This window comes from Marmota flaviventris, chromosome 10 (assembly GCF_047511675.1).
Source record: "Marmota flaviventris isolate mMarFla1 chromosome 10, mMarFla1.hap1, whole genome shotgun sequence".
Lineage (NCBI taxonomy): Eukaryota > Metazoa > Chordata > Mammalia > Rodentia > Sciuridae > Marmota > Marmota flaviventris.
The window spans coordinates 122565180-122580777 of record NC_092507.1 but is presented as its reverse complement, the minus strand read 5'-3'; the positions used below and the strand labels follow the sequence as shown (position 1 = coordinate 122580777).

Sequence of the window (15598 nt, the reverse complement as noted above, 5' to 3'; positions counted from 1 at the left end):
AAAATAAAAGAAGGGGCTGGGGACGAGGCTCAGGGGTCATGCGCCCTGGGTTAAATCCCGTACCGAACTAATCAAAAGAGCAGCAGTGGGGCGAACGGTGAGCCACCGGGGAGGCTTCCAGGGGATGCAGGGCTGAGTGCGGCCTCCAGGCGGCGCCGCAGGAACGGACTAGGGCGCAAACCGAGCGGACGCTGCGGCCACGCGCGGAAGAAAAACCTGACTTGCAAATCCTCAAAAGCAGTCACCACCCGCACAAGCCTTAACTGTCCTCAACGCAAGGTGTGGGCGAGGCAGGTGGGCATTCGTCTCTCCCATTGGTACCCAAAGTAATGAACAGGTATCTGCAACCAACACCAGCCAGAAAAATGGAACACCGCGGTGCGCACGCGCAGGCCGAGCGCGGGCGAGCGGGCTCCTGCGGCGCGTGGCCGGAGCGTCGGCGGAGCGAGGCTACGCATGCGCGCCACGAAACACGCCCTGGCGACCACCCCCGCCGCTACCTGAAGGGGAAGCACTCCAGGAAACCTTTGCCGCCAGCAAGGCCGTGTGCTTCGCTGTTTCCCGCAGCTTTACCCCTCAAGCGATCCAACCTCTTTAAGCCCAATTCTCTTTGGGACAAGATTTCCTGATCTAAAACTCAAGTCACGCCGCAGCTTCATTTTATTCCTCCAAAATTTCCTCCCCACCCCGTAGAACCGATCTCGAGCCAGGCACGTGCTCGCGTGTTTCCCCAGCCCCGAGGCCCTGCGGCGCGTCCCCTGGGTCCTGGCTCGTCCCCACACACCATTCCTTCGCGTGCCGCCTTCGGGAAACCAGGCTGGCCGGCCCTGTGGGGCCGCAGCCTTCCCGCTACTGGGGAGAGCTCAAGGCCAGGTGAAGGCAGGTTCTGGGCGAAGGCGCCCCACGCTGGAGCCGACCGACCCCACGCCCCGTGCCCGCCCCACAGCGAGTAGTCAGGCAGCAGCTCAGGGACACAGCTGTATTGGGGAGCGGAGGCTCCTACACAGTAGGAGGAGGCACGTCCCAGTCCCGAGAGGCCCGAGACGCGGCACGACGCTGCGTGGCCCCAGCCACGTCTGTCCGCGCGCCCGCCCGCCCGCCGTGCGGCCCGCCCGGGGCTCGGTCCGTGGAAGCAGCCCCGAGGGCGAGTTAAGGCAGCTTGGCTGGAAGGGAGAGGGGATGGAGGTCTGCCAGTCCCGGAATGTGGCTCGCTGAGGGACGGCTTCTACCTCCCACTCCTCTTGAGGACTGGGGGAAAGACAGTCAATAAATAAGCCCGGGGCCAGCAGGGACCCCGGGGACTTGGAGTCCAGAAGGCCGGAGGTGACCTGTCCTCGGAGACGCGTCCACCCCCACGCCCTCGAGGACCTGGGCCTCAGGGGCCCCGGTGAGGCGGTGGAGCAGCTCCTTTAAAAGTTAAAATGGCTGCCGTCGGGCACAGCCAGGCGAGCGGCCGGCCCGAGGAGGGGCGGCCTCGGAGTCGACTGCGGCGCCCCGACGTCCGCCCTCTTCAGAGCATGGCCTCGGTGACCCTCCGGCCGTCCCAGGTAGAGGAGGTGCCTCCCGGGCCCCCCGGAGTACCTGGCGGGGCCCCCTGAGGGGACTCGGGTGAGCAGGGCTGGGGGCGCACGGTGCGCTGAAGGCGGCCGTCGGCTCCCCCCGACCCCGAGGCGGGGCGCCGGGGCGGAGAGCGCGGGCCGCGCGCAGGGGGCCGCGCACTTGCCCTCGGGGGGCACGTCCAGCCTCAGCGGAGGCGCGCACTCGCGCGGGAGGGGACTGCAGTCGGCCAACAGGCCGGGCCCGGGCTCCGGCGGGGGCGCCCGCGAGGTGAAGGCCGCGGAGGCCGGGATCGAGGGCTGGGCGCCCGGCCCGGGGGGCTGCGGGCCGTGCAGGTAGCGCAGCAGCTCCTCCAGCGTGGTCACCTCCACCGCCTGCCCGGGACAGCCCGGCGGCGGCGGCCTCACCAGCACGCGCGGCGCGCACCCGCCCGCCGGGCCGGCCCGCGCCCGCCCGGGGCCCTCCTTGGCGTTGTTGCCGTTCTGGTTCCATTCCCAGGGCCCTCCTGCGGCGCGGAGGCGCTTGACCGGCAGTTCTGGGGTGGACTCTGGCGTGGGCAGGCAGGCCAGCTCGGGCGGGGGTCCGCCCTCGGAGGGAGGCAGGAAGGTGGTGTAGAGCTGCGGCGTCTGTGCGGCCTCCCCGTCCTTGGAGGGTGGCGGGGGCTCGGGGCCGCCGCCGTGCAGGCGGGCCAGACTGCGGAGGGAGAGAGGTCGTGGGAGCCCCGGGGTCTCGATGTCTTTGCTCCGACGTCGGTGGGCTCGGCGACAAGCACAGGAAACCAGGAGGCCAGAGACTGAGGCGCCCAGGGCGAAGGCTGCGGCTACACTGGCCAAGAGCAGTGGTATCGGGACAGAGCGGGAAGCCGAGGCCGGGAGGAGGTCCCGGCGCACACCTGCCAACCCAGAGGGAGAGGGAGGCTCAGCCTAGGGTAGGGGGTGCACGGGTGGTGCCAGGCCTAGAGGGTCCTCTACCACCTCCCCTGCTGCTTAGCTTTACTCCCGCGGCCTTGACCTTCCTTCCTTGGGATTCCCCTCCCCTCCCCCCTCAACACACGCAGTCCAAAGCACTGCCCCTCACACACAGGCTAGAGCATGGGCCTGGGGAGTCCCCAGCCCAGTCCTGGCCCCTGTAGCCATGCCAAGAAGAACCGCCAAATCGTCCGTGCAGAAGGAGGTGGGGCATCTGGGAAGGGAGACTCCAAACAGGCATTAGAGACCAAACACCAGTCAGTGCCAGGCTTAGAACTCGCCAGGAGTCAGCAGCCCCACACTTCACTCCTGTCCCTCCCAATTAACCCCCTTACCCTGAGTGTGAGCTCCAAGAGTGGAAGACTGAGGCCCGGGGTGGGCATCACTGGGGGGACTGGGGGTCTCAGGGGAAGGGCCAGGACTCAGAAACACTGGCGACAAAGACCAGGTCAGAGCCAGTGAGGCTCCTGCTCTCCACCCAACACCCACCCAGGGGATCCCTCCCACTGTGGAACCCAAGAGGCCCGAACTTCAGCCTCTACTCTGGTCTGGGCATGGGGAAGGGCTAACCATGCAGGACATTCTCTGATTTATTTGTTCATAAGCCACTTATTAAGCATCCTTCTGTATCCAAGTACTGAGCTTATATGCTGGATGTCAGGAGGGTCCTGACCTTTTTTGAGGTCCGGGTACTGGTCTGCTGCTGCCATGGGACACAGACCTGGGTGTGTGGGCTAAGTAAGGGAAGGTGAAGCTGGGACAAGAGGACTCACCATAAGCAGAATCCCCAGGGCCTGACTGACTCCCAGTAGCTCCATCTATGAAAATGGGAGAGAGAGGGTAAAGATGGGGTCAGAGGGAAGCTTCATGAAGAACTGATGGAGGTGACTGTGCCACAGAAGGCCAGAAAGACAAAAACCCATGCCTGGGACGTGTCTGGCTATCAGAACCATGTGCACCTCTGGCTGCAGCTGTTGCCACCCCTGCTTTTTACCTTGGCATTCACCATGCTCTGTGAATTCCTGGTTGCCAACCTGATCCACATCAGTCCTAGGAAGAAAAGGAAGTGGCTCAGGGCAATTCTACACCTTGTCCCCATCTTGCATCCTAGCCCTCTTTTAGTGGTAGGAAATGTAATCCTCAGAAGATTCAGGGGCTCCTTACTTACCCACCAGTTCCCCTGATGTCCACACAACCTCTGGAACTATGCCATCCACAGTATGGGTCCTGAGAAGCCAAACAGCTCCTAGGGGAGACCGAGTCATGTGAGGCTGGGACTCCACTCTATTCCCTTCCATTCTGCTGCCTCTTCTTTCACCTTGGTTCACAGGAGACTCCCAGCCTTACATTCCCATCGCATCGGCCCCGATCTCTACTCCAGACCTTGCTTGCTGCCTGCCCACCTTCAGAATGCCCAAAGCACTCTTTCACCCAAACATCCCTTATATCTCCCTGCCACCTGTGGATCTTTCTGTGCTACTGCTGGCCCAGGAAGCTTGCCCAGGCAGTGCCAGGCCTCAGACCCCTCTTACCTCTGACAGGCCCCATGCCGGGCACAGTGGCTGAGAGGGAGGTAGACAATACAGCCAGAAAAAGCCACAAAGAGTCTGTGACCCTCAATGTCCAGCTCCAGCCCTATGATCCGTCTTGCTGTTTGGGCTGATCGCTTCCCACTGCACCTAGGGTGAGGCCAGAAGGACTCAGGATGGGGCAGGTGGGGCTACCTTTCCCTTGGAGAAGTGATGAGCAGAAGGTGAGGAGGTGCAGGAGCAACCAAGCACAATCCATGGAATCACCTTGCCCCAACTCACTATCTGGTCTTTTCACCAAGCCCCTTTCTCTATCCCACAGCTCCTGTCCTAAAAAAAGAAACTAATGTTGGAATTCCCAACCCATTCCCATTTCCCCGTCTGCACCTCCACTCCCCTCCAGCTCTGCAGGGGCCACCCTCCAGAAGTCTCACCGGGAGGGGCTGTAGGCATCAATCTCTTCCAATAGGATAGGTTCAGGTTGCCCGCCTGGAGGCAGCACCTTCAGCACCCTGCCATCATTGGAGCCAAGGAACAGGACGGTAGTGTTTCTGTGGGGACCAGCCGTGCCATCCACAGCTACCTGGGTTAGTAGAGCCCTGGAGCAATAGGCCTCAGGTCAGCGTAACCTGTTCAGCTAGAGCATTCAAGGAGAGCCCAGGCGTCCTGGTTCCCATTCTTGCATCCTGACTCCTCACTCCAGGGCTCCTTTCTTAGCTCTCTCCCTTCCACCTTCATGAGTACTTCCTCCCGTGAAGTACTCATCATGTGATTTACCTTCTAGGGTCAGAGAAAGAGGAGAGGGGCTGAGGGCAGGAGTGCTAGCTAGTGGTTTTAGCCCCATACCTGCTAGTGAAAGTGAGGAGAGGCTGGTGGGTGGCAGGTGGCACAGCAGGGTCTAGCAGTGGGTGAGCCTTGATGAAGGTCAGGACATCATCAGGAAGGTCTCGAGAAGAGGAGAAGAGGGCTGCCCCACCCACACCTGCACAGGATCCTGGCCTGGTGGGCACATGAGAAGGGGCTGCCTTAGTGTGGGGAACGTGGGCTTAGTTAGGTTCTGTGTCCCACCACTGCTCCTAAAAATACTTGGTAACCCCTGTGCCCTCCACACAGACTCTTGCACAACTGTTCCCATCCCTGTTGCAGCTCTTCAATCCCATGGCCAACACACTGCTAAACCCCCTCCCAGGCCTTGGACACCATACCCCTCCTCCCTATCCCATTTAGATAATGCTTACTTCTGTCCCCCAAAAGCCAACACTATCTGGGTACCTGGGTGAGGGGACCCGGTCCTCAGACACGGGCGTCCAAGCACCATCCAGACTCCTCTGTTCCTTGAACTTGCCCTCAAACCCATGTTCAATGTCTTCCAGGTAAAAGGCACAGACTGCAGAGCCAGGGATGCTGGAGGGAGCCAGAAAAAAATGCAGGATAAATGTTGGTTGAGAGGGACTGCATAGCTCCACTAGGTAGGAAGTGGTGGCCTCCTTTTGCGTGCCATATTAGGGGACAGACACTAAGGGACAGGGCAGCTTCTGGGTGCCATGCTGCCAGAACAAAAGGTGGACAGCAAACTGGTTTTGCTTAAAGCTTTCTCTCACTGCCCTCATCAGTGGGCTTTTGGGAGGGCGCAGGGGTAGTACTGGGTTGAACCCAGAGAACTCTACCACTAGCTACCTCCCACCTCTTTTTATTTTTTATTTTGAGATAGGATCTTGCTGAGACTGGCCTCAAACTTGTGATCCTCCTGCCTCAGCTGCCCAAGTAGCGGGGATGACAGATGCAACCAACACACCTGGCTCATCAATATATAGGCTTTGAGAGGGGAGTTTGGATGTTGGTGAGACAGGGGACTTCCTCCCCGAGGCCCGCCCTGACCTCACAGCCACTTGGAGTCGTACTGTTGGTGCTCAGCTTGGTACCAACCTATTGGTCTGGGTGGTAAAGACTCCAAAGAGAGCAGAATGGCCATGCAGGGTCACAGGCCCAGTCAAGGCCTGCAAGACGTCAAAATAGAACGTAGAGTCCCCGGGGACAGAGCAGTTGAGCCGCAGCTTCAGGAAGGATGTCCAGTGGCGGTCCAAGGCCCGAGGTGAGCCACCCATGTCACGTTTACAAACACGGGCCACCCGGGAGAACTGCACCTGTGCCGGTGGGGAAGAGGAAAGTGAGAGTCCACTAGCTGAGAGGGAGGTGGTGAGTTAAGAGCACCAAGACAAAGATTAAGGCTGCAGCTAAGGGTACAGCATGGTAGGTCAATCTGGGTCAGGATGAAGCTCACAGCTCTGAATGTGAGGGTAGAATTGGGGGCCACACTGAGGTGGGGGCTCAGAGTCCAGGGGATTGTGCTGTGCAGATTAGGGTCCCAGAATCTTCCCCAGATTCACACTGGCTCCTTAGGACCCAAAAGAACCCTCCACTACCCATCCCTGGTGCCCATCTCCTTACCCTACCCAGCCGGGCATCCTCCACAGAGACTTCTCGGAAGAAGAAGTAGACATGATCTCCATGTTCCAAGGCATGGACAAAGTGTGGCTCTGAGGTGGGGAGTGACAGGCAAAGGTATGGAAGAGCATCTATATCTGCCCAGAAAGTCCTCTCCCTATTGTATACATGAGCTTACTGCCACACCCTCTGCCTGATCCCCACACAGTCCTCCCTCTGCACCTTCACCCCAAGAATAGGCTTCCTCCCCCAGGCCCGCCCTGACCTCGCAGCCACTTGGAGTCGTACTTGGCGGAGCGGAGCGGGGGCTGAGGCCCAAGGCTTCTGTAAACAACGGCATCGCTGGCTTGGAAATCCGCAGCCGTGGCTGAGTACAGGCTGCCCTCTGGAGGGATGGGTAGGTGAGGCCAGGGGTCTGCATCCTGCATCTTATTTGGCTGTCCACACCCCGACCTGGACCTGGACCTGGACCTGGCCCCTACCTCAACCCTCCACTCAAGGACACAGGGGAAAGACCAGGTAGGAGAGGTGTAAGGTAGGAGCTCCCTCCAGCCACATGCCCAGGTGCATACCTGCAAAGATGGCCACGTTGGACTGGGTAGCATCAAAGGGGCACCGAGCCTGCCCGCTCAGCTCCTCACCCTCCTGCTGCAGTGAAGTTATCTGGGGGCAGAGGGAGCAGGTTGCTGGTATCCTTGGCATCTTGGAGTCAGGCTCCATAACCCACCCCCGCATGTCCCCTTGATGCCTTCTGGACCCTTGCATTCTGGGCACTCTCATTCCTTGACCCAGTTCTTAGTCCCTTCACGTTGAACTGACTGCCCAGCATGAGTTCTCCTTCCAACCAATCCTCCCCCCCACCCTCTTCTTTGTACCCCATAGCTGCGGCACACAGGGCTGAATGAGTTCGTTCCACAGGCAAGCAGCGTCTGGGAGTCCCAGGGAACGAGAACACGAATGTAGTTGTAGCACTCGTCCTAGAGAACCCAAAATTCTAGGTCAGTGACAGGTTGCTGGGACTGGGACTAGGGGTCACAAGAAGTAAGGCTACTACCCTGAGCCAATCAGAATGATGTGGGATAAAGTCCCAGCTACACTATTTGCTAGCCCTGCAGCCTTGGCCACGTCCTTTGGCCTCTCTGAGCCTCATTTTCCCTTTTTGTGAGGAATATAAAGGGAACTAAAAAGCATTAATCCTCTTTCCTTCCCATTGTCCTCGGTGGCCTAGGATGGAAAAGTGGGTAGGAACTTTGGCATGGTAGAAGACCCTTGGGCAGGAGCTAGAGGCCTCTTTCTCCCCCTAGATGCTCTTTCTATTCCTCACCGTCAGCTTTCCCCGGACAGCACAGTTCTCCATATCTTGGCTCTTCCATGTTAGATACTGAAGGAGAAGTAGAACACTGTGAGGCAATCTGGACCCCCCACATTATGGCTCTTCTCAGATCCTCCTTCCCACCCATTTGACCACTGTTAGACCTTTCCCAGCTCATCTCAATGCCTGCACCTCCTCCCACACAGCCCCTCACCTTGTTGGGCACCAGCCCCTCCCCTTCTTCTTGGGCTTGAAGATCGAAGGAGAAAACGTGTTCCCTGAAGGGGTAGGTAACGAGGATCAGAGCTGAGCCAAGGTGCCCCACCTGAGCTCCTTAGCCCCCCACCTTAGCCACGGTCACCTGCTCAGGGACAAACCACAGACCTCCTGCTCCCTACCCTCCCTTTATTCCATGCCTTGGCATTTGTGCTCTGGGTCCAAGCATATCCGTGTCCCATGGCTTGTGCACCTGCATGTGTCCCCTGCAAGATGCTGCAGTGGCCATGCAGGTCCCATGTCTGCCCAGGAGCATGCATGTCTGCCCCACAACTGTGCCTCGGCCAGTTTACCGGGCAGCCACTAGCAAGGTCCGGTTCAAGGTCAGGAATTTCTGAAAGTCTAGCCCAAGTTCTGCAGCCACAGCATCATCCTCCAGGCCCCGGAACCAGGATAATGGGGAAATACCTGGAGGACACAGAGAGGTGAAGTGCTGAGGGCCAGCCAGGATACACGCACTCCCAACACCACAACAGCCACATGAAACCCAGCCACGCACAGGGAAAGATGAGAGGAAACCAAAAGCTATTAATAAAAATGATGCCAGTAACACTGAGCACTTAATTAATCTCTGTTAAGCACTGTGTTAGCACTTTATTTTATTTATTTATTTATTTATTTTTTTGGTACTAAGGATTGAACCCAGGGGTGCTCTACCACTGAGCTATATCCCCAGGCCCCTTTTATTATTCATTTTAAAAATTTATTTATTTATTAACTTGTTACCAGGGATTGAACCCAGGGGTGCTTAACCTTTGAGCCATATCCCCAGCCCTTTTTATTTATATTTTATTTTGAGACAGGGTCTCACTAGTTGCTTGGAGCCTCTCTAAGTTAGCTGGCTTTGAACTTGTGATCCTCCTGCCTCAGCTTCCCAAGTCGCTGGGATTGGAGGTGTGCACCACTGTGCCCAGCTTGTGTAGCACTTTAGATCTTACTTAGTACATTAATCCTATGAGGTAAATGCTAATGTTGACCCCATTTTGCAGATGAGGAGCCTGAGGCTCAGGAAAATTAAGGGAATTGCATGAGCTCATTTAGATCTAGGTCTGTATAACTCTAGAGCTGAGTCCAGTCCTTTCTTGGAACTGCCTTTGGGTTAACAATTCCCCACCCACCTTGTGTGCTGTCCCATCTGGAGCATTTACTTCCTCCATTTCAACCAGCCCTCTCTGCACTCTCCCCTCAAGGGTCTTCACAGGTTACCTCAGCCTTCCAGGGTTTTTGCCTCTCCTGACCAACTCCAGCATCCACCCGGCCTGATTATGGAAACCATAGTCATCAGTGTTCACAGAGAGCTCAGAGTCCAGGGATAATTGATTTAACTTCATAAAGTGCTTAGAATTGCATTTGGCTCATGTAAGTATTTGCTGTTCAGATCTGTTCCCCAACAATTACTCCCCAAAACCCAATTGCAGTTCTTCCTTCCTTAAAATTGCTCTAAATCCTAGATATATAACAGGGACTGCAAACAGATAAAAGTTTTCAGAAATACTGGGCTTATGGTTTCCATTATAGTAAGACCTAGGTTTGGGCTGGGGCTGTAGCTCAGTGGTAGAGCACTTGCCTTGCATGTGTGAGGCCCTAGGTTCGATCCTGGGCACCACATAAAAATAAATAAATAAATATATTTTGTCCATCTACAACTAAAAAAAATATTTAAAAAGAAAAAAAAAAAAAAAAAGACCTAGGCTTAGTGGTAGTACAAGTGATAGAAAAGGAGGTGTTGGGGTGTTGGGATCCAGGCCTTTACTTTGTGACTAATAATAACAACAAATAAATGTAAAGCATTTAGTTTGTGCCAGACAGTGTTCTCATCACTTTACATGTTTTATCTCATTTCATCCCTAAATAACCCCATGAGGTAGAACACTATTATTATCTTCATTTTGCAGATGAGGAGACTGAGGCAAAGAAAAGTTAAATAAGCTTAACAAAGGTCACCAAGATAGTGAGCAACTTAGCAGGAATGTAAACTGGCTGTGAGTTCACCTTCTTTTATTGTTTTGTGGTACTAGGGATCTAACCAAAGGCCCTGTGCATGATAGGCAAGCATTCTATCACTGAGCTATACCCCCAGTCCTTTTTATTTATTTTATTTTATTTTACATATTTTGCACTAGAATTTAGACCAGGGGTCCTTTACCACTGAGCTAACCCTTTTATTTATTTATTATTTTAAATAATTTTTTTTTAGTTGTCGATGGACCTTTAATTATTTATATGTGGTGCTGAGAATCCAACCCAGTGCCTTACACATGCCAGGCAAGTGCTCTACCACTGAACTACAACCTCAACCCTTGCCTCTTTTTATTTTGAGACATGATCTCACTAAGTTGCTTAGGGCCTTGCTAAATTGCTGAGGCTGTCCTGAACTTGCGATCCTCCTATCTCAGCCTCCCAAACTGCTGGGATTAAAAGAATGTGTCACCAAGCTCATCTTCTTTTTATTTTTATTTTTTTCTTTTGTACTCAGGGGCACTCGACCACTGAGCCATATCCCCAGCCCTATTTTGTATTTTATTTAGAGACAGGTCTCACTGAGTTCACTGGGATTACAGGCATGCACCACTGTGCCCGGCATTTTATTTCTCTTTTCTGGTATTGGGGATTGAACCCAGGGGTGCTCTACAACTTAGCTACATTCCCAGTTTTTGTTGTTTTTATTTTGAGACAGGATCTTGCTAAAGCTGGCATGGACTCCTGAGTCATTGGGATTCTAGGCATGTGTCCCCATGAGCATCCCACCACTGCCACCACGACCTTTTTCACGGCACTCCCGATTGAACCCAAGGGTGCTTTGCCACTTAGTGCAGCTTAGGTAGACACAATCCCACCTGGCTAACAGGACTTTTTTTTTTTTTTTTTTTGGTAATTGTAGATGGCAGCACACCTTTATTTTATTTGCTGTTTTTTTTTTTTTGTATGTGGTGCTAAGGATCCAACCCAGTGCCTCACACGTGCTAGGCAAGCCTCTGCCACTGAGCTACAGCCTTAACCCTAAGAGGACATTTTAACCATCAGATCACACTGTCTCTAAGTGAAGAAAGGAGTCCCAGGGAAAAGAAAGAATGAACCTGAGGCACCAGCTGCCCCTCCCAGCCTCTCCTGGGCCTGACCGTGCCCTTGGCTGCTCAGGCTCTTCGCTTCTTTGAGGCTGGGGCCTTCTCCCACCTTGTACCCCATGTTGGCCTCATCTCTGCTCGCTCACCGAGAGGGGTGGGGTGGAAAGGGTCACTCACCTTGTAGGTCAGAGATCAGCAGAGGGAGGGGGTCCTGGGGAAAGGTGGCTCCGGTATAGGGAAGTGAGAGCAGCAGCAGGAGCAGCAGCAGGGGCATGAAGTAGGGGACACGGAGCATCCTGTGTGGGGCAGCTCAGGCCCCAGGGGGTGCCCCTTCACCCATATGCTGGCCCTGAAAGGAGAAACAGAAAAGTGGGGCAAGGGGCCAAGTTCCCTCCATCTAATAGTCAGCTTCTCTCCCAGTCTATCCCCACAAGACCCTGTGGGGTGGGGGCAAGAACCTCTCTGCTGCTCTATCCTAGTCCCAGCCAGCTGTCACTGTCACTCAAGGATCTTGCTTCTCCAACTGGCCCAAACTGGCTAGTGTGAGGCCTGCCTTCATGACCCCAGGTAAGGACAGGACACGCCTGTAGCTCCAGGCTTCTCACTCAGCCTCTCCTTTTCTCTCCTGACTGAGTCCGGGACATTTGGTAGGTGACACCTCCTGCCCCCCCTGGTGTTAACCCCTTCCCAGCTATAATTAGACACTGAAGCCTTGACATTATAAATAGTGGCTCCTTGGCACTGGGAAGAGAAAGAGGGCACCAAGTCTACTTCTCTCTCCCTCTCAGACCCCCACCCCACACTGGGAGTGACTCAGGCACGGTGCCCAGGCTGAGGCAGCTGTGCGGCAGCCATGGTCCTCTAGGATCCAAGAAGAACAGGGTGGGTGTGGGGGGCAGCCTAGGGGTCATTGTCCCCATCTAAGCCCATGCTCCAGGGGGTCCTTCCCACAGCTAAGGAAAAAGCTGGACAGGGAGGGGAGCTGGGGGGGACCATCTTGGCCAAAAATGAATCTGCATCAAAGCCAGATCAGAGGCTAAATTTAGCTCTGGCTGCAGCTGTCTCCTGGACCACTGTGCCCCCTCCCAGCCTCTCCTAGCCCCCTGTTCCCTCCCTGGCTCCAAAGAACCAGCGCATGTACTTGATGGGGGTGGGGGTCAGTTGTAGACTGGCCCTCTATGGGAGCCAGAAATAGAATGGACTGGTGAGGTGAAATAGTGGAATATGCCCCTCTGTCCCTTTCTTTCCTCATCAGGCTGCCTCTAAAATTGAAATATAAATAATTAAATGGCAGGCAATTGTAGCCCAAAGTCCTGGAAACATGGATATGTAGAGGGGATGGTGAGGCAGGTCTTATTCCCGCCCATCAGCCTCCCCCAGCCAGCTGACCCTGGCTGGTCCCCCAGTGGGAGATGCACACCAGCTTCCTGCCTTCCCCAGAAACTGAAGTCAGGGGCTGAGGAGGCTCCTGAAATCAGGTCAGGAAGAATCCTTTCTTTGTGAAGGGATCACAACAATCCTTAGTTGCCCTTCCCACCATGTCCCCTAAAGGAGAAACCCTAGGCTTACAGGCCCAGCCTTCCATCTCCCCATTATTTCTACTCTTCCCCTCACCCCCAATCCAGCGTCACTGGTGGGGAGGCTGACGTCAGGTGGGGCCCCAAGAGAGCTGGAGGAGGGGAGGGGGCAGGAACACTTAATGATGACCCCTTCCCCAGGGGCAGAACAGTCGGTTAGCTAAGGACCCTCTGGTGTGAAAGGCTGAGCCAGCCTCCTTCCCCCATCCCCTGTTTCCGGATGCTGGAACTCCCAGGGGAAGGGGAAGGGACACAGCGTGTCTCCTAAACTCCCCTACTGCCCCCCCCCCCCCGCCCCAAGTTGCCCTGGGCAACTGTTATCTTCACCCTGGAAACTACTTTGGTCTCTGGCTGGCAAGTGGGGAGAACAGCCGGACCCTCTTCCTGTTCCCAGGATGTCCCTGCTCTATCCCCTGCTTCCTTACCTGGGATGGTAACTCCTAGGGGGATTGAAGGGGTTAGGAGACCTCCGAAGGGGAGAGGAGACCTCCAACCTGATGGAAAAAGGGACAAAAAGAGGGAAGAGCCTGAGTTACACCTCCTGCCCCGAATCTCTTACACGTAAATGTGAAAATTCAGGAAAAGTCTTCTAGTGTAGGGAGATGCCGCTTGGGAAGAGGGGGAGGGGAGATGCTATTTAGTTTGGTTTTAAAGGTGTTGGCAGCTAGAGATATGAGGGCAGGGGATGGTCCCTAGCCAGAAACTCCTGAAACGGCAAGACCAGCCTTGGGGAAAGGGGTAATGGGAGAGTTTGTGGGGCATGAAGATCACTCCCATATTAAAACCTTCAGAATCCAAAAGCCTTCTTAGCAAAAGCGCCCTGGCTAGGGACAATAGAGGCTAATTTGCATTTCATTTGCATGCTCTTCATTTCCAGCAAAATGCTCTGATAACAAGGACCCCCAGCCCCTTCCTTCCTCCCTGAGAAAGCAGGCCCTGTCTCCCTCCTATCTAACCCCCCTTCACATAGACCCCCACACACACTGCACACTTGGATTAGTCCGCCTCTAAAAACACTTGGTCGGCCTCTGCCTTGCCCCTAGACTCCACTATGACACATCTTTAAAGAGGGCTTTTCATAGATGTTTTTGGGGAGCAGCATCTAGGTACCTCCTACCCATCCCCTTGACTTGGGGAGAGGCTTACTGAGACCTGGAGGAATTGTAGGGAGAGACCTGGCCAACTCTTTCTCCCCCTTCTAGAACCTCTCCTTGATGGGAAGAGGAAACAGCCCTTCTCTCTCCTCCTGGCTGGGCAGCCACCTCTGGGGAGTGGCGGAGGTCATAGCCAGAGTCTAGCAGAGATGGGGAAGGGTTGGGGAAGGGGAGACCGGGCTGGGGACAATAGCAGGAAGCCCTGGGCTGGTCGCCCGCCCGGGTCCACCTTCCTCAGGGGGAGCTAGGGTGCACCGAGAAGCCTCACGGATTAGGCGCGTTCCCTTATCCAAGACCTTTCCCCAACGCTTTGCTCTCAGCCCCAGGTTCGGCACCTATCTTCCCTCCCACCCAGCCCCCAACGAGGATAATCCAGGTGTCTAGAGCTTCGTGTGAGCTGGGCCTGGGGCCAGGGGCTCGACGTGTCTCCCCCTCGCTGGATCCGGGGCTCCGAGGAGGGGCGGGTAGCAGAGTCTGGGCCGGGACCGGGTCCCAGAGCCACGTTAGCGGGAGGAGGGGCTGAAGGGGCCTGCAAGCTCAGACTGAGAGGGGACGAGAGCGGGGGTTGGGGAGCGGAGGCGGGTCTCGCAAGCCAGGGAAACAGGGCCAGAGGCTGGGAACCGACGAGGGCGGGCCCTAGGCCGGCGCTGAACGGAGTCGGTGAGCTTGGATGCAGTCGCACTCGGCTCTTCTCCTTGGGAGACTAGTCTAACAAAGCCCTGGGCCGAGTGGGGTGAAGGAAGGAGAGAGGAGCTGGACCGAGGTTTCTCGGGGCGCCTTTCTCCGACTCTGTGCTCAAGCCAACCCCCAAGAGGTGCTCAGACTCCTGCTTGCACAAGGACGAAGATGCAGCCCTGACACCAAAGTCCAGAACGGTGCGTCCCGCTTTCCATTCCCGCAGGGGCAACCAGAGGGTCGGTTCTCCAAGTCTCGGAACCTTATTTACCCTGCGGGGGAGGCAAGGGACCAGGTTTTCCACTCTCTGTACAGTGCGCGCCTCAAAAAATTCCCCTCTTGTTCCCTAATCCAGTGGGAGGCGAGTCGAAAGAGGAGCGCGGACCTGAGCCCAGCAGTGCGGTGACGGTGCCTGGCCACAGTCCCTCTCCCCGGGGCGCCCCAACTCCGCCGACCCTCTCTGCCAGCCAGGCGCACAGCGCCCGGGGTCCCCCTGGCCTCTCCAGCACGGTGTCTGCTGGCCGCTCACCTGCGGAGCCGCTTCCTCCCCGCCTCCCTCCACCCGGTTCTGCCCCGGGTACTTGCTCCGAGATCCGGGGTAGCGGGATCGAGATCGCGGCGGGCGGCCAGCAGCCCGCACCGCGCAGAGTTCTGTCTGTGGTTGGCGCCCAGGCGAGAGATGACTGTCGTCCCAACTGGGTGAAGCTGGGATGTGGGCTCCGGGGGACTGTCGGTCACGAGAGCCCTAGGTCCGAGTCGCAGCCCCCACTCCCGCCGCGGATCCGCGGAGGAAAACAATGCGACCGCCCGGAGCTCTGGGCTCGGCCCCAGCCGCCCCGCCCGCCTCCCGGCCGGGCCCGCCTCCGACCCGCCTCCCGGCCGCCGCGGCCAACCGTGTCGCCAGAGGCCCGCTAGACCCCGCCTTCCCGCCCCTCTCCGCCAGTAGCACTCCTCGGGGGTGGGGCTCCAGGAGCACCGTCCATCCCGAGAGCCCCGCGGGGAGGGCGAGCTGGAGACCGGAGACCCGAGTGAGCTTGGGA

General features: G+C 56.5%; 1 protein-coding gene across 7 annotated transcripts; it reads right to left on the bottom strand.

Moving 5' to 3' along the window:
- Positions 1-631: 631 nt before the first annotated feature.
- Positions 632-15384, bottom strand: Sema6c (semaphorin 6C). Of its 7 annotated transcripts, none has more exons than XM_071618447.1 (19): positions 15144-15384; positions 13155-13223; positions 11330-11501; positions 8381-8495; positions 8026-8089; positions 7824-7880; positions 7375-7476; positions 7072-7162; positions 6765-6884; positions 6503-6591; positions 5981-6198; positions 5327-5458; positions 4901-5053; positions 4489-4653; positions 4058-4204; positions 3694-3771; positions 3520-3575; positions 3299-3343; positions 632-2449 (listed from the first exon to the last, which is right to left on the bottom strand). In XM_071618447.1, exons 3-19 carry the CDS (start codon positions 11445-11447, stop codon positions 1410-1412), a joined length of 2790 nt encoding a protein of 929 aa, XP_071474548.1. In that variant the 5' UTR covers positions 11448-11501; positions 13155-13223; positions 15144-15384; the 3' UTR covers positions 632-1409. The 7 variants fall into 7 exon arrangements, with proteins under 7 accessions (XP_071474548.1, XP_027809562.2, XP_027809559.2 ...); XM_027953761.3 differs by lacking the exon at positions 15144-15384 and adding an exon at positions 2861-2956 and having other exon boundaries at positions 13155-13651; XM_027953758.3 differs by lacking the exons at positions 8381-8495; positions 13155-13223; positions 15144-15384 and having other exon boundaries at positions 11330-11417.
- Positions 15385-15598: the final 214 nt, after the last annotated feature.